The sequence below is a fragment of the Microcaecilia unicolor genome, chromosome 5 (assembly GCF_901765095.1).
Source record: "Microcaecilia unicolor chromosome 5, aMicUni1.1, whole genome shotgun sequence".
Classification (NCBI taxonomy): domain Eukaryota; kingdom Metazoa; phylum Chordata; class Amphibia; order Gymnophiona; family Siphonopidae; genus Microcaecilia; species Microcaecilia unicolor.
This window is the reverse complement of record NC_044035.1, coordinates 203,714,263-203,734,223: the sequence shown is the minus strand read 5'-3', so window position 1 is coordinate 203,734,223 and position 19,961 is coordinate 203,714,263. Positions and strand designations below refer to the sequence as shown.

The 19,961-nt window shown below is 44.9% G+C and overlaps 1 protein-coding gene across 4 annotated transcripts in view; it reads right to left on the bottom strand.

The window, feature by feature from the left end:
• C5H16orf70 (chromosome 5 C16orf70 homolog) overlaps positions 1-19,961 on the bottom strand; it is a 1,028,424-nt gene that overhangs the window by 434,315 nt on the left and 574,148 nt on the right. For all 4 annotated transcript variants that reach the window (XM_030203715.1, XM_030203714.1, XM_030203713.1 and 1 more), the window contains one exon: positions 3,932-4,015. In XM_030203715.1, the coding sequence (XP_030059575.1) occupies positions 3,932-4,015 (84 nt within the window). The remainder of the gene's footprint in view (positions 1-3,931; positions 4,016-19,961) is intronic.

The window sequence follows — 19,961 nt, the reverse complement described above, 5'->3', positions numbered from 1 at the left end:
ACCTTGGCCCTGTTGTGTTTGACCTGGTTTGAGTGACCAACCTCCTTTCCTATCGAATTGATGTAGTACCTTTCCTTGCTGTCCATGTTTTTAAATTGTAAACCGCTCAGTTCTGAGTCAGCTTGGGTGGTATGGCAAGTTTTAATACACTATAAACTTAAATTTATTTCTGTGTGCAATTTTTATTGTACCCTAGGCTTCCTTTTGTATCTCTTCTCCTACTCCGCTACCATCTTAATCATATGTAAATTGCTTAAAGTAATTAATGGCAGTATAAGAAACTTGAAAAGTGAAATGTCTTTATCTTCCATTTTTTATGTTACTGCTTTAGGTTCAACCTCCCAGCTTCTCGCTTCCCCAAGCTTGGCCGTTATCAGTCTCCTTCACTAACCAAATTTATGTGGGACAATGCAGTAACAGTTGTCTGTGAAACTAGGCTTTTTCTTTCTGGCCATATTCCTTCTCAGCCCTTGAAGCTCATACAGGCTGATCCTATCTATCCCTTCTCTATCATCCTCCATGATTCCAAACTGATATTGCTGCTTCCGAGTCCCATACCAAATTCTGTGCAACAGAAATAAAAAGTGTGGGAGGGTAAATGTGTGCAAATTCCACTATTTACAAAGGTGCATAAATTCATAGAAGACATACTGTACATTGTAATATCTAATTACACATTTGTACGGAGACTGTAAATAAAAATAAGTGCCTAGAACCAAAATATTCTTGGTGCATAGCAATAAACTTTTTCCACTTTTCCACTGCTCCTGAGAGGCCTTGAGAGATCAGGAAAAAATCCAGATCTTTTGTCCAAAAAAAATAGGTATTTCAGAATATGATCTCTATCAGAAGAGAACACAACTAGATTTCTCTCCATGAGAATCTTCCAAAAGGCCAGAGAGATCCAGACTGCTGCAAAAAATTTTAACCAACTTCCTTGGGCTAAAACTGGAAAGACTGTATACAAATAATAGGTTTATGAAAAACATTCTACAGAAGATCAGCAACTTTGTTCATAAATAAACAATCATACACAAAGGGTGTAACATCATACCATAACTAAAGCTGTTAAGAAACACCAGCAAAAATCAAGAAACAAGGTGCTCAGGAACTATAAGTGAATCTCTCAAATTTTACAGCTCTTTCTATACTGAATCCTTCAACATTAAGGAATCTATAATTATTATACAGGCTAACTGAACTTACTAACATGCCTCAGTAAATTCCCTTCAAATATATTCACCTTCCTTTGAAACTGACATATTCAGTGCTTTTTTTGCGCCGGTACAGCGGAGCGGCACCTTTTTTGTGAGGTCCGGTGGTGTGCTGGAGCCCCCTCCAGCCCCCCCTCCCCAGCAATTCTCCTTGCTCTCCTGCCACCCCTCCCCAGCGATTCTCCTCGCTCCCCTGCCCGCCCTCTTCCAGCCACCCAGGTTGTCCAGTGGATTCTTCAGGGCAGGCAGGAAAGATCCCCAGTCTTGCCTGCCCGCTGCCGGCGCTGACTCTCCCGTGGCGCTACTGCATCGCTCTTTAAAAATGGCCGCCGAGACTTCCAGCGGCAGCCTCGCGAGACTTGTGCTGAAGTCTTGGAGGCCGCCCTTGTAAGTCTTGGCGGCCATTTTGAAGAGCGATGCAGTAGCGCCGCGGGAGAGTCAGCACCGGCAGTAGGCAGGAAAGACTGTGGATCTTTCCTGCCTGCCCCGAAGAATCCACTGGACAACCTGGGTGGCTGGAGGAAGGGGGGCAGGAGAGCAAGGAGAATCGCTGGGTAGGGGGGGCTGGAGGGAGGCAGAGGAGAATCGCTGGGTATGGGTGGCTGGGGAGAGAGGAGAGTCACTGGACATAGTGGCTGGAGGGGGGCCAATGGAGAGAAGAGAGTCGGTGGACATGGGTGGGTGGATGGAGGGGAGGGCAGGGGAGAGAAGACAGTCGGTGGACAGGGGTGGATGGAGGGGAGGGGAGAGAATAGAGTCGGTGGACATGGGTGGATGGAGGGGAGGGCAGGGGAGAGGAGGGTTGCTGGACATGGGTGGATGGAGGGGAGGGCAGGGGGAGAGGAGGGTTGCTGGACATGGGTGGATGGAGGGGAGGGCAGGGGGTAGATGGAGGGGAGGGCAGGGGGGAGGAGGGCTGCTGGACATGGGTGGATGGAGGAGAGGGAAGGGAGAGAGAAGAAATGCTGGACATGGATGGAGGGGAGAGAAGAGTGAGGAAGGAGATGAGATGAGGGAAAAGGAAGAGAGGAGAAAAACTGCACATGGATGAAGAAAATAACCAGAAGCAGGATCCACTGGACACAGTCAAGTCTGCAGAGGACCCCCAGCTTTTACTTACGGATGTAGGGAAAGAAATGAAGAAGAAAGGCGGAAAGTAAAGAAATAAATGGAAAGGAAGCCCTGGAAACGGAGTTAAGAGGACAGATAGCAGCAGAATCATACACTGGGCCAGCATGATCAGAAAAATAAAGTCACCAGACAACAAAGGTAGAAAAAATCATTTTATTTTCATTTTAGTGTCTGGAATATGTCCAATTTGAGAATTTACATCTGCTGTCTTATTTTGCACTGGGTATACTGGAGCTGTAACAGCTTATAGAAATGATTTATAATGGAAAAAAAATCACGTTATTTTTTTTCTCCTATACTAGTATAATATTTTCAATGATGTCTGTTTATATGCGCCATGGCTGGCATAAGGGGTTTGGCTAATGTGGGTGTGGCTATAATAGGGGTGCAGTCATATGTGGTGACCCCGCCCACAATGAGTACCGGCACCTTTTTTTCCCCCCCCAAAAAAAGCACTGGACATATTAAACTTTAGAGATTTCCTGCGGTTTAGCAAGAGACATAGAAACACTCAAACCTGCTGTTTAGCAATCCATTTTTGTAAAAGTTTGCTACGAAATCCAATGAGCTCCACGGCAAACATATGCAAGTTAATGCAGAAAAGTCTGAAAAGAAGCCAACTATATCCCACTGATGTGCAGATATAATTTGTAAAAATGTGAAAACTGGCCTGTGAAGTCTTTTTAGGAAAATACATTAGTAGAACACTACTTTGTATGAAGTTGCCTTGTTGCTGAATGTTTACTAGTTGTGAAAAGGGAATCTTGCCAATTCTTTGGCCAAAGAATTGACAAAAAAAGGCCAAATGCCAAAATTTTGGATTTTTTTTCTTCATTGCATTTTTTTGTTCATGTGATGATGGTTTTTACAAAAAGAATTTCATGGTTTTCTATATCAGCACATTTGTGAAATACTTTAAATTGTCATGCATTTAGAAAAGTAGATTAGCATTACTATTTGATACCCCTACTTGCAATGTGAAGTTCAAAAAATTAAATAACGTTACATATCTAAGCAACCATCACAAATGCAACAGAGTGCAAAATCACTTCTGTCAAAAAAGATATCTGCCAGGTGTGAAAGGATAGAGAATAATACACAGAGAAAACAAACATCATAAGATCACAGATCCCTGAGCAGCCAACTGCATTTGTTATATGCAAAGCTAACCTTATTTAATTAATTTTTTTGTTTGTTTTTAATGTCTTTTGGCTGTAGACTTTGGGGCTTCAATGGTAGGGTGCCAACTGACTTCTGATTTCCAGAATAGGCAACAGATGGCTGCCCTATTTCCCCTCAATACATCAGTTAATCAGATGCACATCAAAGGACATCACTGTCAGTGTAAGGGGAAACAGATTTCACCACCATAAGAGGAAGGAACTCTCTACTCAGACTAGTGGTATTATATAGAAAATTTTGGCTGGCTGATTTGGTAGACAACGTGGGCCAGAAAAAGTTCAAAATACTACTATCCATAGTTAATTTTCCAAAGGTCAAGCGTATTTCTGGGTATTTATTTATACTGAACAGAGTATAACTGTGAATGAATGTAACTAAAGTCAAAATACATTACTGCAACTTACCACACCAAGTGTGAAGTAATTGAAGAAGTAGTCATTACACTTTGAAGGAACCTGTTTATGTGGTGAGGGAGAGTGTATTTTCATCTGCAATGGAGCAAAATTAGTTTAAACATATTGAATTTGCTTGACTGCCTTTTGAATTAAACCATCAAGGCATTTTAAATAAGAAGTAGAAAAGAAGGCAACCCCCCCTCCCCCCCCCCCACACACACAATAACAAATCCAAAATAACAGCAGAGACAGGAAATACCCATACGTAGCTAGAATTTAAACATAAGTTTTATTAACCAAATTCACAGTGAAACATCAGTAGCACAAATCTACAACAAACTTAACATACTGTAACAATGTTCTATTGGATGACTGCATCAGAGATACAACTCTTAATGCATTTGGCTGCACCCAACCTGCCTCTAAACAGAGGCAGCTGGGGGGGGGGGGGGAACAGAATACAAGGGACATTAGTAAAAACCTTTCACTGCCTTAAAGAAAAACAAACAGAAAAAAGCAGGAAAATTAAACAAGACATTTTATAATCCTCCCCCCCCCCCCCCCACACAAGTCATTAGATGACTAAGCTACTGTCCTGTTCACCATCATGTTTCAGTAAGTCTAAAAAAAAAGTATACAATTACTTTAAACTATGAAGAGATGTAGTGTTGCATTAAAACTTTAATAATTAGGAAGACTTTCGCCCTTACTTTAGAAGCTCTACTGATGTTTTAGACATATCGCATGAATGTCCAAATCCCGATTTTATAAAGCTAAGATATGGACATCTAAAACACCAGTATGTCCTTATAGCAAGAGGGCATCGTCTAGATGTGTTTTGGAAGGTACTAAGGAGAAGCTGAAATACGGATATCCAACTCTGATTTCAGAAGGGTCAAGAATTTGATGTGCCACCTTTCTGTGCTACAACCAAAGCAGTTTTACACATATTATATGTCGGTACTTTCTCTACCAATAGTGGTCTTGCAATCTAAGTTTTTGTATCTGGGGCAATGGAGGGTTAAGTGACTTGCTCAGGGTCACAAGGAGTTGCAATGGAAACTGAACACAATTTTCCAGGTTCTCACAAACCATTAGGCTACTACTCCACTCTAGGGGGAAGGGAAATTAAAATACAAAAAGATGGACATTGGTATTTTGATCTGGTACCCAGAAAGTCTAGGTTACAGAAAGGTGCTCCAATTGAGCAGTACTCCTTTGGAGGGATTAAGGGAAATTACCCCTTAATCCCCCAATTATTGCTGTCCCCTCGAATACTAAACTGGCAAGGGATGCTGGGCTCTGTGACAGCTTCAGGAACTAAGGACTTTCATGGTACTAAAATGTATTTTAATTTCTTATTTATATCCTGTAAGCCATCAAAGCATTGCACAATGCAAGTACAGCCGATATTTTCTGTTCCTGGAGGGCTCACAACCTAAGGGCATCTTTCACAAAGCTGCACTAGCGATTCCCGTGCGATAAATGAGAGGAAGCACATAGGAACTAAATGGTCTTTCTTTTCTCTTTTACTGCACAGGAATTGCTAGCGCAGCTGTATAAAAGAGAACAAAGTTTGTACTGGAAACAATGGACACTTAGTTAACTTGGCAAGATTATAAGAAGCTGCTGTGGGATTTGAACTAGGGTCCCCTGTTCTCAGCCTGCTGCTTTAATCGTTAGGGTAATGATGCATGGAGTGAGAAGAGAGAGAAAGAGAGAGAGAGAACAGGGTAATGTTGCATGGGGTGAGAAGAAAGAGAGAGAGAGAGAGAGAGAGAGACAAAGAACAGAGCAGGGCCGCTGTGAGAACAGAGAGAGAGACAAAGAACAGAGCAGGGCCACCAAGAGCCTGAGCCAGGCCCGCCACTGCTGTCTCTCCCCTCCCCAGGACACCACCCTATCCCAGGATGCCGCAACTCCACATACCTTAAGCTGGCGGGAGTACCCAAGCCCCACCAGCAGAAGCCTTCCCTCCAGCTCTGTTCTCCGACACATTGCCAGCCCAGTGCAGCTGCTTCTCCTCAAGTGGCGCATGCTCAGTTTCATCAAAACTGAGCATGTGCGACATGAGCGGAAGGGAAGGCTTCTGCTTGCGGGGCTTCGGGACTCCAACCAGCCAAACCAGGGGCCCCGAATCCAACTGTCTCTGCTCCTCCCCAGCCTCTAAGAGGAGCCCGGCGCCAGGGTTTGTCTCTCTTCTGCTCCTGTTGGGACCTGGGTCCTGTCAGCAGCAGGAGAGAGACAAACCCCGGTGCTAGGCCCACCTTGGAGGACAGGCCAGGGGGAATTTTGTCCCCCCCCCCCCCCCCACCTCCCCTCTCGGTGGCCCTGGAACAGATTAGTGCTGTATGGGTTGAGAAGTAACAACGCAAGAAGGATAACAGGGTAACACTGCATGTGGTGAGAAGAGAGAGAGAGAGAACACGGTTATGCCGCATGGGGTGAGAAGAGATAGAGAGAGAGAATAGGGTAATGCCGCATGGGATGAGACGAGATACACAGAGAGAGAACAGGGTAATGCTCCATGAAGTGAGAAGAGAGAGAGAGAACAGGGTAATGCTGCATTGGGTGAGAGAAGAGAGAGAGAATGGGCTAATGAGTACTGTGTTCAGTTTTGGAGGACATATCTTGCTAAAGATGTAAAAAGACTGGAAGCACTGCAAAGAAAAGCTACAAAAAAGTATGGGATTTGCATTGCGAACCATACGAGAGACTTGCTGACCTGAACATGTATACCTTGGAGGAAAGCAGAAACAGAGGTGACATGATACAGATGTTCAAATATTTGAGAGGTATTAATCCACAAACAAACCTTTTCTGGAGAAGGGAAGGCAGTAGAACTAGAGGACATGAATGGAGGTTGAAGGGGGGCAGACTCAGAAGTAATGTCAGGAAGAGTTTTTTCACGGAAAGGGTGGTAGATAAATGGAATGCCCTCCTGCGGGAGGTGGTGGAGATGAAAATGATAATGGAATTCAAACATGTGTGGGTTAAACACAAAGGAATTCTGTCTGTTTAGAAGGAATGGATCCACAGAATGTTAGCGGAGATTAGGTGACAACGCCGGTAATTGGGAAGCAAAACCAGGTCTACGTCCTGATTGTAATTGAATAGATATGGATGGGATGGAGTGTAAATTTTAAGGGGTTTTGATGTTAGCTTCAGAACTTTTAGTACAACAACAGTGCTGGGTCTGTGCTCTGAGAATGGCAAAGACAAATCAAACTCGAGTATACATATAAAGTATCACATTCCATATAAAATGAGTTTATCTTGTTGGGCAGACTGGTCTTATCAGCCATCATTTACTATGTAACATGCATCGTTCTTGGTCTCACGCCTCACTTTCAAGACTAGATTACATTCTACCTTCTAGCAATTAATTTTCCTCTGTTACGGACACAGAGGTGGTCTCTGACCATTCTTCCATATGGATAGACTTGGAGGCTCCTGTTCAATATAATGTGTGCTGCTTCCTGAGTTCTTCACCTGCTCCAAATTCTCTGTCTATACCTTTGTACACTGGGAGAGCAGTTTCCAGCACTCAGAACAGGGAGAAAGCGACCTCTGTGAACCAGATACTGGTGGGTGACATCACTAACTGTATTATTTAAATGTGTGCTGCTTCCTGAGTTCTTCACCTGCTCCAAGTCCTCTATCTGCTCCTTTGTACAGTGGGAGAGCAGTTTCCAGCACTCAAGACAGGAGAAAGCAGCCTATCTAAATCAGACACTGGGAACCACCAGATCACGGTCTTGGAACTACTGGACCGTGCCCCTCAACATATGAAACTGGGAGCTCCGAGTAGCAACACCACCAGACCGTAATCCACCACTCTCACAGAACTTAGGAACTGCTGGATTGGGTCCATGGGCCTACCAGACACGGCCTCCAGCTCATACTGAGCTGAGTACCCCAGGGAGCACAGTGGGGACTCCACATGAGAAGAACTCCTGAGTGAACACGGGATGTACGACCACCAAGACCACTATCAATGGAGCTCAAACCATCCTCGCACCACTTTTCTACACTTCCCCTATAATGGATTGAGGGACAGCAGCGGGACGAGCTCGGAATGAACAGCAGCAGAAGCCATTAAAGAGGAGGACCAGCTGGCCTCATCTCTCAGCACCACAGAACAAACAGCAACCGACCCCTCCAGGCCTCTGACAAGAAAAACCAGCATCAACGCAGACCAACGATCAAGCATCTGCAGGACATACAACAAACAAGTAGGAGCTAACTGGAAATAATATAGAAACCACTGCGTGTATACGACAACTAGAAGCCATCACCCCAAATTCGGCACTACCAGCAACACAGAAGGCTGCAGCCAGAGAAACAGATCTAATCTTTAACCTAAACAGTGCTACAAGCAAAAAACAAACAAAAGGCAAACAAAAAGGCAAGCAAAAAGTACTGCAAGCAAACAATGCAGGCAAGATCTAATCTTTAAACTTAAACAGTACTGCAAACAAAAAAGGAGCCGGAGATTATCCTACCTCTCTCCTAACCTCAGTATCGTAGACCGGAACCGGCCATAAATCAGAATTCATTAAAAAAATTTTTTTTTAAGAATTAACCATACAAAACTAACCCTAGGATTACACATCCTGGCCCTAGTACATACAATAGATGCCCTATCCCAAGAAGAACAGAATATCATCCCCATAAAACACTCCGAACTACTACTACTAATCATTTCTATAGTGCTACTAAATGTACGCAGCACTGTACATATTATATGCAGGTAGTTTCTCTGTCCCTAGAGGGCTCACAATCTAAGTTTTGGTACCTGGGGCAATGGAGGGTTAAGTGACTTGCCCAAGGTCACAAGGAGCTGAAGTGGGAAACATAGGACGAACAGATTAAACTACTGTCATCAGATTGAAACCAGACCTTATCATGGAAAATCATCATCACACAAACAAAAACAGAAAACAGGAGAAAAGAACCCACAGACACCCAACACATCGAGCACACGTCAACTAATAAATATTAAATTAATACCCGCCTTAGACGAAACCTTTAAACAAATCCCAATAGGATATATAAACGCTAGATCAGTAATAAAACAAAAACCTTAACAGACTGGATTACTCAGGACAACCTTGACCTAATATTCATCAGTGAAACTTGGATTCATAACCAAGATGACCCCATAATCCTTGACATCTGCCCTCCAAGATACAAAATCAACCATTGGACCAGAACAGGTAAAAGAGGAGGAGGCATAGACCTAATCTACAAAGACGAATTCATTTCAGAACCCATTGCGGAATCCATTAATACACAACTTGGAAAGGCTGTAAGCATGGATCTATTCAGGCGTCAAGCTTTCCCTTCCTCAGCGCGCAACTATGGAATGCACTTCCTAAAGACATCACCAGTCTGGGAGACTACCTTACCTTTCGCAAGGTACTGAAAACGCCATCTGTTTACCAAAGCATTTTCACCGAGAACACTGTAGGACTCCGGCCTATGCCAGATGGCATATGTGGATCCTGTTTAGTCCAATTCTTCTGTATTGTTATATGTCACGTATTCTTTCTTTCTTGCCATACTACTCTATTATTCTCATTTGTATCTGATATCGCCCAGAGTTCTCTCTCTGGCTAATGTAAGCCACATTGAGCCTGCTTGATTGTGGGGATAATGTGGGGTATAAATACACTAACAAATAAATAAATAAACTTGAAATCGCTGCAATCAAGTTACAAAACAAATCCCTCCCAGCTCACCTGACTTGCATCATATTATATCAACCACCAGGAAATTGGAAAGAGGCCCAACCAACTCTCATGGACTTTATAACAAACACATGCCTCGCAAATCCTAACGTAATAATAATAGGAGATATAAACCTTCACCTAGAGGACACAACCTCAAATGACACACTAGAATGCAAAGAGTTCTTACAAATGTGGGACTCCCACTGGCCACAAGTCAACCCCACACATATAAAAGGTCATGCACTGGATCTATTAACATACAAACAATCCAGTGGCAGAACCTTTCCAGTAATGGAACAGCAATGGAAAAGCGTACTTTGGTCCGACCACTTTAAATTAACTATGTCCTTATGCTGGAAGAAGAAAGGTCTCCCCCAAACGCACCAACGGGCCTTATATATTAACATTTGTATAGCGCTACCAGACGCACGCAACGCTGAACACCTGACATAGAGAGACAGTCCCTGCTCAATAGAGCTTACAATCTAAAAATAATAGATAGACAAGACAATTAAGGGTGAGGGAGTACTGGGTGAGAAGGAACAAGGGGAGGCAATTGAGTAGTAGCTAGGAGCCAAAAGCAGTGGTGAAAAGGTGGGTTTTCAACATAGATTTGAAAACAGGTAGAGATGGAGCTAGACGTACAGGCTCAGGAAGTTTATATAAAACAAGAGGTAAAATATACGATAACAATGGGCACCAAAGAACGATTCAACTGACTTCTTCACTGTTTAGGACAAACGATGCAACAAAATCCTCAACAAAATAGCGCCCATACGTACAAAATTAGCACAAAAACGCAATAAAATACTCTGGTTTAATGAAGAACTAAAAATTCTAAAAACGCAAACTAGAAAATCAGAACGAAACTGGAAAAAAAAAACTAAAACAAACAATTATTAAAGGCCTGGAAAGAAAGTCAAACAAAACACAAATATAAAATAAGACAATAAAAAAAAAAACTTCTACAGAGAACAAATAGGCACAGATTACAAAGACACAAAGAAATTATACAAACTAATAAACAACTTACTTAACACCAAAACGGTTAACTACACCGAATGCAAACCTCCCACATGCAGACAAACTTGCCAAATACTTTGAAGAAAAAATTACCAATATACGTAAGAATCTGCATCAGGGAAATATTAATCCAGAAACCTTCATAAACGAACTAGATCCGAACCCAAGGGAATACCCGGCAGACCGTATTTGGAATAACTTCACTCATCTAAGCACCGAAATAATAGCTCACGCACTCAGAAAATTCTCCTCCGCCCATTGTCAACTAGACACCTGCCCCAACTATATAATGAACTCCCCCCCCTAATCAATACGTCACAGAACTCACAGACCACCTTATCCAACTCCTCAAGTCACTTCACTGGCTCCCTGTCCGCTTCCGCATACAGTTCAAACTTCTCTTACTGACCTTTAAATGCATCCATTCTGCTGCCCCCCATTACCTCTCCACTCTCATCTCTCCTTACATTCCTCCCCGTGAACTCCGCTCACTGGACAAATCTCTCTTGTCGTCCCCCTTCTCCTCCACTGCTAACTCCAGGCTACATTCCTTTTCCCTTGCGGCATCGTGGCACCTTATGCCTGGAATAGACTTCCTGAGCCTGTATGTCTTGATCCATCTTTACCTGTCTTCAAATCTATGCTGAAAACCCACCTTTTCACCACTGCTTTTGGCTCCTAGCCTCTACTCAATTGCCCTCCCCTTGTTCCTTCTCACCCAGTACTTCCCTCACCCTTAATTGTCTTGTTTGGCTGTATTTTTAGATTGTAAGCTCTATGGAGCAGGGACTGTCTTTCTGTGTCAGGTGCTCAGCGCTGCGTGCGTTCTGGTAGCGCTATACAAATGCTAATAATAATAATAATCTATTCAAAAAAAGGCCTATTCCCACAGGACAGAGGAAATATCCTACTAACTCCCATCCCAAGAGACACCCCCCCAAAAAAGCAGAAGACACCTCAAATTACAGACCGATAGCATCCATACCCCTAACAACCAAACTGACAGAAGGCATAGTCGCCAAACAACTAACAGAATACCTCACTGATTTCAATATACTATATGAATCTCAATCTGGCTTCAGACCTCACCACAGTAGAGAAACAATAGTAACCACACTCCTGACCAGATTCAAACAGGAAATAGCAAGGGGTAAAAACATCCTCCAACTCCAATTTGATCTATCAAGTGCATTTGATATAGTCGACCACCACATACTACTACTGAGAATCCTCGACAAGATAGGAATTACAGGAAAAGTACTCTCCTGGATCAAGGAATTTCTGACATCCAGAACACACCAAGTCAAATCAAACTCAGATATATCTCCACCTTGGAAAGCAGAATGTGGAGTACCACAAGGATCACTGCTCTCACCTATATTATTCAACCTAATGATGACACCACTGGCTAAATCTCTATCCAAACAAGGCCTCAATCCATTTCTCTATGCAGATGACATCACCATCTATATTCCCTTCAAACAGAACCCCACAGAACTTACCAAGGAAATAATAAACAGCATGACCATCATGGAATTCTGGGCATCGGCATTCAAGTTAAAACTCAATAGAGATAAAACCTAATGTCTCATTCTCTCATCCCAATACAATAATGTTCCCCCCTTGGTAATTAACACACAGGTTTTATCCCTCCAAATCTCAGACCACTTGAAAATCTTTTAGTTATAACCAACTGACCACAACCTAATGCTAGAAAGCCAAGCGAAGAACACGTCCAAGAAAATGTTCCACACTATGTGGAAGCTCAAACGTATAAAACCTTACTTTCCCTGGGATTCATTCCGCAACATGATCCAAACCATGGTGCTAACCCATGTAGACTACTGCAATAGTATTTACGTAGGCTGCAAAGATCAAATCAAAAGAAAACTACAGACAGCACAAAACACGGCTGCCAGACTCATCTTCAGAAAAACACGCTTCAAAAGCGCAAAACCCCTCCTAAGAAGCTTACATTGGCTTCCTATTAATGCTTGCATAACTTTCAAAATATGCACAATAGTTCACAGAATCATCTACGGACTCGCACCAGATTACATGATGGTACTTATCGATCTACCAATAAGAAACGTGACTAGAACAGCAGGAACCTACCTAACCCTTCACTACCCCAATTGCAAAGGTATAAAATACAAATTTTCACATACACAACTTTGGAACTCACTACCCAAAGACATGAAACTCACAGAAAACTACCTACAATTCAGAAAAAAACTAAAAACACATCTTTTCAAGAAGTCTTTCCCCCATGGATCTGCCTAATTCCACACCACCATACATCACAAAAAGTTCAAAAATGGAAAACAATAATATTAACCTCTCTCACAATATGCTAATATATCAACCTAAGTGTTTCTTGTACTTCTGTATTATGTACTAGACTTCTACAAATCTAAATTTTGTAACCGCCTTTTTAGAAATATGTAAGCCACATTGAACATGCTATATGGTGGGAAAATGCGGAATACAAATGCAATAAATAAATAAATATAGCATTTCAACAGGCTGGAGGTTCCCTACTTTACATAATGATGATTTCAAAACCAATTTAACCCAAAAATTGGGGGAGTTTCAGACATTTAATGCCCAACATATAGATTGTAGGAGTATTTCCCTGTGTCTCACCTTGCGGGCCTTGGCCTGTATAATCCTATGACAGCAAAATGGAGGCTGTAAACTCTGACCCGCACATCTCTGTGTCAGCAAGAAACAGCTTTGCAGCTTGTGGACAATTACAGCAGAAGCTCAACACCAAGGACATGCTGTGGGAAAAGCAGGCCCCCTTATCTCCCTGAGAGGCTGGCTTCCAGCAAGGCGGGTGAGAAACAGAAAATGCATACCAAAATGTAACAACTTGAAGGTCAAGAACAACGAACTGTTCTTGCCACGCAATGAACCGAGGAAGATCCAGATTGGTCCCGGCTGGTCACCTGTGCATCAGGGTACTGGGAAGAGGGGGAACAAGAGAGGGGTTAGTAAGAAGCCTTGGAAGAAGGTGGAGGTAAAAAAAAGACCAGTGAGACCTAATAAGGTCCACCAACTGATGAACTGTGTATCTGGAGGAAAGTATCGTGGTTCAGCTGTATCAGCACGGAGTGACCTGTGCCCTTCTTATCTGCTGCAGAGTTCCCTTCCAGCTGCGACTGAGACTCGCTGTGAATCCAGCTTGAGTCTGAGGAGTATCCTGTGCAAATCCCGAGAGACTGCCATGAAGGTCAGCTTGGTGAGAGACATGCCAGCTTATAATCGAACGAGAAAAACGCCCAAGTTCCGACCTAAATCGGGAGATGGACGTTTATCTCACAAAAACGAATAAAGCGGTATAATCGAAAGCCGATTTTTGGGCGTTTTCAACTGCACTCCGTCGCGGATGCGGACAAAGTTTATGGGGGCGTGTCAGAGGTGTGGCGAAGGCGGAACTGGGGCGTGGTTATCTGCCGAACAAAGCTGGGCGCATTTCAGCGATAATGGGAAGAAAGTATGCGTTTTTAGCTAGAATTTAGGACACTTTTCCTGGACCCTGTTTTTTCACGAATAAGGCCCCAAAAAGTGCCCTAAATGACCAGATGACCACTGGAGGGAATCGGGGATGACCTCCCCTGACTCCCCCAGTGGTACCTAACCCCCTCCCACCACAAAAAAATGATGTTTCACACATTTTTATTTTCACCCTCAAATGTCATACCCAGCTCCCTGGCAGCAGTATGCAGGTCACTGGAGGAGTTGTTAGGGGGTGCAGTGGACTTCAGGCAGGTGGACCCAGGCCCATCCCCCCCTACCTGTTACAATTGTGCTGCTTAATGCTTATTAGTCGTCCAACCCCCCCAAACCCACTGTACCCACATGTAGGTGCCCCCCTTCACCCCTTAGGGCTATAGTAATGGTGTAGACTTGTGGGCAGTGGGTTTTGAGGGGGATTTGGGGGGCTCAACACACAAGGGAAGGGTGCTATGCACCTGGGAGCTCTTTGACCTTTTTTTTTGTTTTTGTAAAAGTGCCCCCTAGGGTGCCCGGTTGATGTCCTGGCATGTGAGGGAGACCAGTGCACTACGAATCCTGGCCCCTCCCACGAATAAATGTCTTGGATTTATTCGTTTTTGAGCTGGGCGCTTTCATTTTCTATTATCGCTGAAAAACAAAAACGCCCAGCTCACACATTGTTGAATAAAACATGGGCGTCTATTTTTTTTCAAAAATACGGTTCGGTCCGCCCCTTCACTGACCCGTTCTCGGAGATAAACGCCCATGGAGATAGGCGTTTTCGTTCAATTATGCCCCTCATGGTGATCTATTTCCTATCAGTCGTGGGCTAGTTAGTGGTATTTACCTGAGCAGAAGGCTGGGGCCGTCATACTTGTGATCAGGAGAAGCTGCTAATAACTGTACTACCTCGTAACATAGTGTGACTGATCAGTGGTGTAATTTTATCTGGTAACCAGTAAGAATTAGTGTTTAGTAGTGTGACGTATGAGTGTAATTTTTATCAGCCAGTAATTTTGTATTCAGCCAAAGCTTTGCAGAGTTCTATTTTGTATACCTTAGCGATATTTTCTTACCTGATATCATAATAAATCTAATATATATATATCAGCCTGCATTCTCAGCTACAGTTCTTTCTAACGGAAGTATTTGGCTAGGTTCCAAGGTTCCCACCCCTAGACCTAATTCAGGATTATTTGCTTGCAGATAGTTCTGCTTGGGGAACCTGGACACAGGTAATTTCTTATCTGTGATTTATCCTACAGATAATGGGGGCGTCGTCCGGGATCTGATAAAGTTGAGAAAGTATTCCGGTTTGTGTGTCTTCAGTGAGCGAGAACTGACAGGCTGGGGATATTTGCCTTCTGTAATTATTTCGTACTGCTTCACTGATTCCTTGCTCTCTGTTGTACTGAACTGTGCTGTTAAAAGTATTTCTCAGAGAACTGCAAAGGGGGGAGGATCTGGTAGCTGAACAGTAAAGCTGCTAGTTAAGATTTACGGCTTAGAGATAGCAGCGAGACTTTATTGCAGTCAGCTCAGCCAGCCACGATGACGTCACACACTACTTCGCTCACTAAACTAGAGTTGAATGTTTTTGAGATTCTTATTAACGCTGCCCAGAGCAAATCACAGAAGAACTACTCCACTGAGGCGTTGCTTGCCTTATTTAGAAAAGAATCTGGTGATAGCCAAGCAGCATATACCTCAGTTTTGACCAATATTGTGCAAGGCAAAGCTAAGCTTACTCTAACAGATCTAGCAGAATTAGTTTGCACCCTGCTAGCTACCAAAGAAAATGCTATGAATAACTGTTCCTCGCTACAGGTAGCCCTGCAGCGATCGCAGGAAACAGTGACTGCTCTGACCACAGAAAAAGCTGAATTGCAGCGTTCGTGGGCAGACAGACTGGCTCAGGTGACTGCTGTAGGAGATAGGGAGTAGAGCAGTACCCAAGGTCAGCTAATATGTGTTAATTGCCCTGTACTTAGAGATAAATGTGCAGCTCTAGAAGATCTGAAATCCCAGTGTGAAAAACAAGTCCGTTCCCTCCAGTGTGAGCTAAGGCAGAAAGATGCTGTTTTGGGGTCTAAAACGCAGCAGCTAGCTGACGTTGAAGAGACTCTTGATTTAAGGTGTCAAGAAGTTGTTAGATTACAATCGTTCCAGCAAGAAGTGAGAGATAGATCTGAGGGTGCTATGTCTGCTCTGCGGCGAGAGTTGCAGCAAGAACAGGAGAGGTGCAGCTTTGCTCAAGAGGCATGGTACAGTGCCAAAGAGGAGCGGAATGAAATGTGGGAAGAGAATAAATCTCTCTCGCAGCTGTTGGACCAGGCAATACAAGAGAAAGATTCTTGCGTGCAGACATTAAAGTGATGCAAAGAAGATTTAGATGCCGTGCGTAGGGAAGTGTGAAATATATGTGATGACCCTGAGTCACTGCCCATAGATAGTGATGGGGGGGGGGAGAGACTGGGGATGCGGATAGGCCCTCTAGCCCTGTGCGGGAACTTAACAGTGTTTATGTAAGTCCCAGAAATCCCTCCACAGATCCTCCCCGGTACAGTTCCCTAACCCCTGAAGCCTTTGACAGTATGCCGGAGCACAGACTCCGCCCTGTCCGGTCACAGGATACTGTACCACCTAATGATGGCTACAGTACAGCTGCATCTGTGCCATGCCCAGGAAGGTCACAGTACACTGCACCCGATGAGAACACTGGTACAATTACACATATGCTCTGCCCACGAAGGCCTCAGCTCTCTGTCCTGCCTGACGGGGACGCTGGTGCCCTTGGGCCTGGGTCCCGTCCAGGAAGGTTGCAGCTTACTGCACCTGAGGGCCCTGCTACAAGTGCATAGAGGCTCCTCCCAGGAAGGGTCACAGTCCTCTGCCCCGCATGATGATGTTACCAGTACCAGTGGGCCTGTGCCCCGCCCAGGAAGGACACAGCAGCATACCCACACCACTGTTCTCTTCTCCTGCTGGTGAGCAGCGGTATTACACCCAAACACCCAAAGTTACTCCTTTATCTAGAGATCAGCACAACCAAACAATGAGAACACTTCGCTCTATGATTGTACCTTTTAAAGAGTCTTCAGGGGTTACCATACACGCTCACCTGGATAGAGTGCGTGACCTTTTTGAAGAATTACAGGTTCATGCCGAATCAGATAAAAGAGCTCTACTGAAGTGGACGTTTGCGGCTGAGTGCCAAACATATTTAAAAGCTATTTTAGCCGAGCAAAATGATCTATCCACGGTGGAACAGGCCCTGAAGAAGCGGTATGGACAGTTCGCGGATCCCACAGAGGCCAAGAGGGCAGCATATAATATGTGCTGTGGCCCAAATGAGAGTCCACATGAATGGGCCTATCGCCTGAAGGAGGTATTTTACGAAGAGGGGGGGGCGGACCCAGATACCAAAGACCTTGAATTTGGAGATTTTAGGACCCTTTTCGTGAAAGGCCTGCCCAACCACGTGAAAGTGTCTTTAGCAGGTTACAAGAAAGAACCTTTTGCTGTTCTGTTGAAGCGGGCAGAGGAGGTTTTTGATATGTGTCGCACCCACGGGGGCGACACCCAGACCCGCATCAAAGAACCGCAGCCCGGGGGCCCAACCCAGTGTTTGTGCTGTTACCGCCACACTTTCTCTGGAAAACAAGGTGGCAAACCCACCTGCCCAGTCCCGTGGCGGCAGTAACCAACCACACCAGCCGAGGGACACAGCGCCTCCTACTGCTCACGAGGATCAACCCCATTTTCGGAGGAGGCGTCATATTCAGAGACAGTGGGCTCAGGAGAAGATCAGGAACTTGCAGGCACAGCTTGATCAAACGATAGCTAAGCATCAGAGTCCCGATCCTGAGGAGAAGATTAGAGCCCTAGAAGGCCAAATAAAAGCACTGAGGGCTAAACAGCAGGGTTCAAATGCTGGAGCCTCGCAATATCCCTCATCTTCTCATAAGAGAGGAAACCCTTACCCAGGGAACAAGGACCAGGTCCCCGGTCCAACCACTCAGACCGGGCCCAGTGTCAAGTCCGTTGAAATCTCGGAACACTCGGAGTCTGCAGAAGTAGAAACAGCATGACTAGGCTTGGCTCCGGCGTCACCTGCCAACATGCCCACTGTTCATGTTGATGCTCTATCATCCGTCAGTGAGGAGCCCTCGTTGCCCAAGGCTGAAGCCCAGCCCGCGGACTAGGAAAGGCCTCTGTTATGCGATTCTATTAAGGAAACCAGGTACTTGATGGGTAAACTTACTCCTAAAGGTTCCAGATATACCATGGATGTGTTGATTCATCAGACCTTTTCCTGTCTGGGTCTCCTGGATACAGCCTCGGAGGTGACCTTAATTACCCAAGGCCTGTTTCAAAAACTAGAGGAATCTCTAAAGGGGGGTGGGGAGACGCTGCATGTCACCCCATGCAAATTCTCCCTGGAGGCTTATGGCAAACAGAGCATTGGGACTGTAGGTCAGGTGTGGCTTTCCTTACAGCTCGGTGAGATGAGTATCAAACACCCTGCCATAATTACTACCTGTGTGGGCGAAGAATTCTTAATTGGAATTGATCTTCTGAAGAGATTGTGGGCTGATTTGGATTTTCACCATGAGGTCATTTGGGCCCAAGTCACTGAGCCCCTTCCAAATGGGAAAGTACAGCAGATGAGCAGAGTCAGCGGCTCCAGCTCCGTGGGATTTCGGGATACCCCAGGTCGAATTAAGTTCCAGAACTCAGCTGACCCGTTCACCTGGGAGCTCCAGTTGCGTGGTGGACCAGGGGGGGGCGAACAGAGTGGTGACGTCATCCGCATCCAGACAGATCGGATAGCTGATATGGTTCTAAATGATGACAACCTGGAGATTATTCTGAATGCCTCGCCTACGGTGGAGAACTCCCCTGATGAAGCTACTGACATGCCGCAAGAGACTCTCGCTTCCATTCCCAGTCCTGATCCTTCTCATCCTCGTAGGTTGACAGACATCCAACAGAGGGGTGATGCTTACACTGTTCCTGTCCAGATAACTGACATCCAAATACTTCAGTCCACGTTGCTGCTGCCAAGCAACGTCTCCTTCATCAGTGACACCTTGTTTTACCGTCTTCGCAAGTCTGTGCCACTTCCCTTCAGTAAGTGTTCTTCCATTTTGGTAGAAGTACCTGGACTAGGTGCCAGGCCACTAGTGGGAAAGTGCAGTCTTCCTTTGATGGTGGGACAGAAGTCGTTCACCCATCACTTCTCTGTTGTCAAAGGCCTACAACAGCCCTTATATCTGGGCTCCGATTGCCTTGTGCGACTGGGAGTTTATGTGGACTTGGTGAATCTTGTCCTGTGGAGCAGACTGGACGGCAACCCAGTGGAATCTGAGTCGACGCCTGTGAGCTTAAAGTCTGGGCAAACCATACCCCAGGTCTGTGAAGTAGTCTGTGATAAAGAGGTGACCATCCCGGCAAGAGTGATGGACTTTTCCATCAAGCTCCGCCTTGCGCAGGGTCAGCGCCTGTTGGATAAAGTGGTGTTCTTCAACCCTCACTCTTACTTTCGTGACCTAGGGTTGTCCACCGGTGTTCTGCCATGTTTGGAGATAACGGATGCACCTTTTTACATGTTGGTCACTAATCCGCAGTCAGAGGAAGTTGTTGTGTCTAAAGGAGACCCTTTTGGATTTTTGGTGGGAGCGTCTTTTCCTGATGTCGAGGTAAGTTTGCCCATTATTGGCAGGTTGCCCTCCGCTTGGAACACCTGCCCGGGGGGGGGGGGGGGGGGGGGGGGGGGG